Here is a 5,057-nt window from a genome sequence, read left to right on the forward strand (position 1 = left end):
AGCACATCTTTGATTGCTATTTGGAATATAGCAGTGAACAAACAGATAAGATGTCTTGCCTTTATGTAACTTGTAGATGAACAGTAATAAAAGTAAATAAGCTGTATTAGTGACAGTTACCTTAAAGGAAAATAAAACATGAAAATGGAAATGTAATTTTAAATAAGGGTCAAGAAAAACATGAGTGAAAAGGTAGCATTTGAACAAGGTTGTCAATGGGTCCAGAAGCAAACCATGTGACTGTCTTGACAAGGATGTTGAAGAAACAAGGGGCCAGAGCAAAGGAGGACTCTGCAGCAGGGCCAAGCTGGAGAGGGGTTTTGAAATCTTTGCTATGTCTGTGTCTTTCTTTAGTCCTATTAATTTTGCTTTATTTGAGTCCCAATCAGTCATCTCCTACACATTTAAGATTATTAAGTCTTTTTGATAAATCGGCTATTTTATCATGAAATAGCCTATTTTTCTACTGCTTGTCTTGACAATGTGGCCACTTTGATAACTTAACCACTCCTGCTTCTATGTGGTTATAATTTCCATGAGTATAGCTTTTTGTATGCTTTTACATTCAACTTGTGTCTTTATTTTTAAATTTTTTTCTTCTAGGCATAACATTTAATTATGCTTTTACTTAATTAATCTGATGATCTCTACCTTTTAGAGTGTTCAGTCAAACTATTAATATGTTTAATGTAATTATCAATATGGTTGGCTTTAAGTTTACCATTTTGTTCTATGTTTTTGATTTACATCATTTATTTTTGCCTGTGTCCTTTTATCTGGCTTTCCTTTGTGTCAATTGAATATATCTTCAGGTATTCCATTTTAATCTCACAATTAGCTTTTAAAATTCCATTTGTTATAATGAATTATTCTTTTTATATATCATAGAAGTCTATTTATTAACATTTTGTTTGGAATTTTTGTATCTATATACAGATTATATTAACCTGTAATTTTCTTGAAGTCTCATTGTTGGAATTTTATGTAAAGTTGTTTATACCTTATCATATTTTTATATCTGTAATACCTGTATTAATTTGTATCTTCTTTCTATTTCTTTGGACCAACATGGGTCTATTATTTTACCTAATTGTTTTCTATTATATTGATTTCTGATGTTACTATAAATTCTTTACTTTAATTTTCTTACTTTTAATTTTCTAGCTGCTAGAGATGGAACAAGATTTATTTATTTTTAGTCTTTCTTCTTTTCTAAGAGATGCATTTATGACTGTACATTTCCATCAAATACTGGCTTCAACTGAAATATGCCAACTTTAATAGATCATTTCTTCATTACAGGTTAAGCATCCCTAATCCAAAAGTGCAAAATCTGAAATACTTCAAAATCTAAAACTTTTTGAGGACCAACCAGATGCTCAATGGAAATGCCTATTGGGGCTTTTTGAATTTCAGATTTGTGAATTAAGGATGCTTAACCAGTATAATGCAAATATTCCGAAATCAAAAGACATCCAAAATCCAAAGCATGTATGATTCCAAACATTTAAAATAAGGGAAGCTCAATATGTATTATTTACTTCAAAATATTTTTCTAATTTTTGTTTTTATTTCTTCTTCAACTCAAATAGAATTTAGAATATTTTTGACTATTTTAGTAAGCAGTGTTTTTTTTAGTCATCTTTTTGCTATTGAACTTTATTTTTTCCTTTGTAGTCAGATAACATACTTAGAAAGTTTTTAGTCATTTCACATTTGTGAGATACTATTTTGGACTCACATATCACTAATGTTGCTAAAAATAGTTCATGTACACTTGAAAAGAATATGAATTATTCTATCGTTCGACACATCAAGTTTGCTGATTGTGTTTTTCAGGTATTCTCTCTCTTTATTGATTTTTGGTCTTTTTCTATTATGACCCATTCAGTTATATATTTTATAGTCTTTCATTATGATTGTTGGTTTGCTTTAGTGTTTTCCTTTTAGTTCTGTAAATGTTTTCTAGATTATTTGGTGCATAAATTTTAGAATTGTTATATCTCCCTGCTAAATTGAGCATTTTTATCATTATAAAATATACTTCCCCTTTGTTCTCTAATGTTGCTTTTTATTTTAAAGTCTACTTTACATGATATTATTATAACTATACCAGATTTCTGTTGGGGAATGTTTGCTTGGTCTATGTTTTCATCATTTTGATTTCAAGGTTTCCATGTTTTTATGTTTAAATTCTGTTTCTTGTAAGCAGTATATTGTTGGAGTTTTAAAATCTTGGCTGTCAATATCAGTTTTTTACTTAAAGTATTTAGTCCATTTACATTTAAGATAATTATATTCTTCATTTCTAGTAATTTTGTCCCCAAATGTTCCCATTATTTTCTGACAGTCTCTTGTTGCTGCCCTTTTCTGAAATTGCATCCTATTTTCTTAAACGGTGTATATAGTTAATAAATCTATACATAATCTTATCTGTTCTAGTCTGTGCAGCCTATGTGAATTCTAAGTTTGCTGCTTGCTTTTTGTTTGTCTGTTTGTTTGTTTGTTTTGTTTTGCTGGCTATAATACATAATCTGTCCCTACGCTTGCTGATACTTCATTGTGAACTCATTGTGTAATTTTATTTATGGGAATCATGCCACCATAAATGGGAAGAAGCTCTTCTATAAAGCCTATTCATTTTTTAAATAAAAACAAATATAGTACCTAAGTGCTTCAGTTTTTTGTGTGTAAAGTTAAAATGAGAAAATGACCATAAAGTTGTTAACATAGTGCTGGGAACACTAAAGAATCAATAAATGTTAGATTTCATTTCAATTTTTTCATCAATATATTGATTTACCTGATTGTTTCCTGCTTCCTTCATTAGAATGTAAACTCCATAAATGACAAAAGCTTTGAGATCCTGTCTACCACTATATTTTCTCAGTGAGCTAAAGAGAAATTGGTATATTTAGACATTTGGTAAACACTTATTGACTAAATGAATAAATGGGTGCCATCAAAGTAAAACATGTTAAATGAAGAGACTATTCCTAAGAGCCTTTCATGTCAATAGTGGTAAATATAATCTGCATTCATGAATGTAATCAGTATAAAAACCACATCAAAAATTTTGTGAGATAATATTTTAGAAAGTTGCCATACCCAGAGTTGAGCTTAAACTTTAATTAAAACTTAAACTAATCATTCAGAGTGTCTGCAATGGCTAAGTTTATTTATTACTTCTACATAGTAGTTTTCACTTATATATCTAAACTCTGATTATAAACAACATAAATGATGATTTGATTTTCAAAAATATGAAGTCAAATTTTTATTTCTATTGTGTTTTGTATCCTGTAGGTACCTGTTTGACATCCGTTCTCTACAATTCAATGTAATAAATGCAAAATAGTCTCAGGAGGAAAGGTAAAATCCATGAAACAGAAACTTTCATTTGCATCTGAACAAACTGTAGCCAGGCATTCAGTCTGGACATGCACTTTCTAAACAAGCCATGTTTTATAGATGTAATTGGAGGGGTCTCCATGAAGATATTTCTTATTCCATCACAAGGCTTTACTGGGGCACTTTTTTAGTCTTTATATAACGAAAGAGAAGAAAATCACTCTTCCATCAAGCAGCCAATATATGCCTCAGTCTGCAGCAGGTAATCTAAAACAGACATAACGGAAGCAAAGTTAAGGATTGGCAGATATGCTAAGCGTAGTGGAAGGCATCTTCCTTTTCGTTGCAATTATTGAGTCAATACTGGGAGTTTTAGGGAATGGGATTATTGGATTGGTAAACTGCACTGACTGTGTGAAGAATAAGTTCTCTATGCTTAGCTTTATTCTCACTGGCCTAGCTATTTCTAGAATTTGTCTGATATGGCTGGTAATAATAAATGGATTTATGCAGTTATTCTCTCCAGATATGTATTGCTCTGGTAAACAAATTGAATATATTAGTTACATGTGGGCAATTATCAATCAATCAAGTATCTGGTTTGCCACTAGCCTTAACATCTTCTATTTCCTGAAGATAGCAAATTTTTCCCACTATGTATTTCTCTGGTTGAAAAGCAGAATCAATAGAATTCTTCTTCTTCTGGTGGGATCCTTGCTTATTTCGTGGTTACTTACTTTTCCACAACTTGTGAAGATTTTTAATGATCATAAAATGAAGACTAGAAATACAACCTGCCCATTCAAGACCGTTAAAAGTGAATACTTTATGCATCAGGTTTTGCTAAATCTCGGAGTCATTTTCTTCTTTATACTATCCTTAATTACATGTTTCTTGTTAATCATTTCCCTCTGGAGACACAATAGACAAATGCAATCGAATGCCACAGGATTCAGAGACCCCAGCACAGAAGCTCACGTGAAGGCAATGAAAGTTTTGATATCTTTCATCATTCTCTTTATCTTGTATTTTATAGGCCTTGCCATACTAATGTCATATTTTGCTGCTCCAGAAAACAAACTGCTGGTGATTTTTGGAATGATAGCCACAACCATCTATCCCTGGGGTCACTCATTTATCCTAATCCTAGGAAACAGCAAACTAAAGCAAGCCTCTTTGAGGCTACTGCAGCAATTAAAGTGTTGTAAGAAAGGGGAAAGTCTCAGAGCCACATAGACAAGCTTGGGGAGAAATAGATGTTCGGGGAGAAATGGATGTTCTAGGAGAATAATCCAGTGAAGAAATCCTTGAAAATCTATTTCACTTGCATCCCATTCTTATATTGCTTTTTAACTGTGTTATTGAGCATCACTGAAATCTTCCATCATGGGTTTGACTACATCTTAGGGAATCTCACTGTATGAGGAGATTTTAATCTCACATCCAAATTCAGTGGTTTAGTCAGATTCCTGCCCTGCAACTTCTTGCCACATACCTCCCTAAGGGAAAACATCCACTTAGAGACTGTTCACTGGAAAGATTATGACAGTGAGAATAAGCATCTAAAACAAGACTTTTCTCTAAGCACAGCACTGGGGTGGCGGGGGAGATAAAAAGAAAAAGAAATTTGAAAAAATCAAACAACACATTTCATTGTGTTTTACCTGACTTCCCTGAAGAATTGACATCCATTCTCCAAGAAGACC

The 5,057-nt window shown here is 31.9% G+C and overlaps 1 protein-coding gene across 1 annotated transcript; it reads left to right on the forward strand.

Moving 5' to 3' along the window:
* Window positions 1-3,660: 3,660 nt before the first annotated feature.
* LOC123640699 (taste receptor type 2 member 10-like) lies at window positions 3,661-4,587 on the forward strand. Its single transcript, XM_045555266.1, has one exon. It carries the CDS (start codon window positions 3,661-3,663, stop codon window positions 4,585-4,587), a length of 927 nt encoding a protein of 308 aa, XP_045411222.1.
* The last annotated feature ends 470 nt before the right edge of the window (window positions 4,588-5,057 follow it).

This window comes from Lemur catta, chromosome 6 (assembly GCF_020740605.2).
Source record: "Lemur catta isolate mLemCat1 chromosome 6, mLemCat1.pri, whole genome shotgun sequence".
NCBI lineage: Eukaryota > Metazoa > Chordata > Mammalia > Primates > Lemuridae > Lemur > Lemur catta.

What these genes read in the sequence shown, in the direction of transcription:
- LOC123640699 (XM_045555266.1), top strand. Translation starts at nt 3,661, where the DNA reads ATGCTAAGCGTAGTGGAAGGCATCTTCCTTTTCGTTGCAATTATTGAG.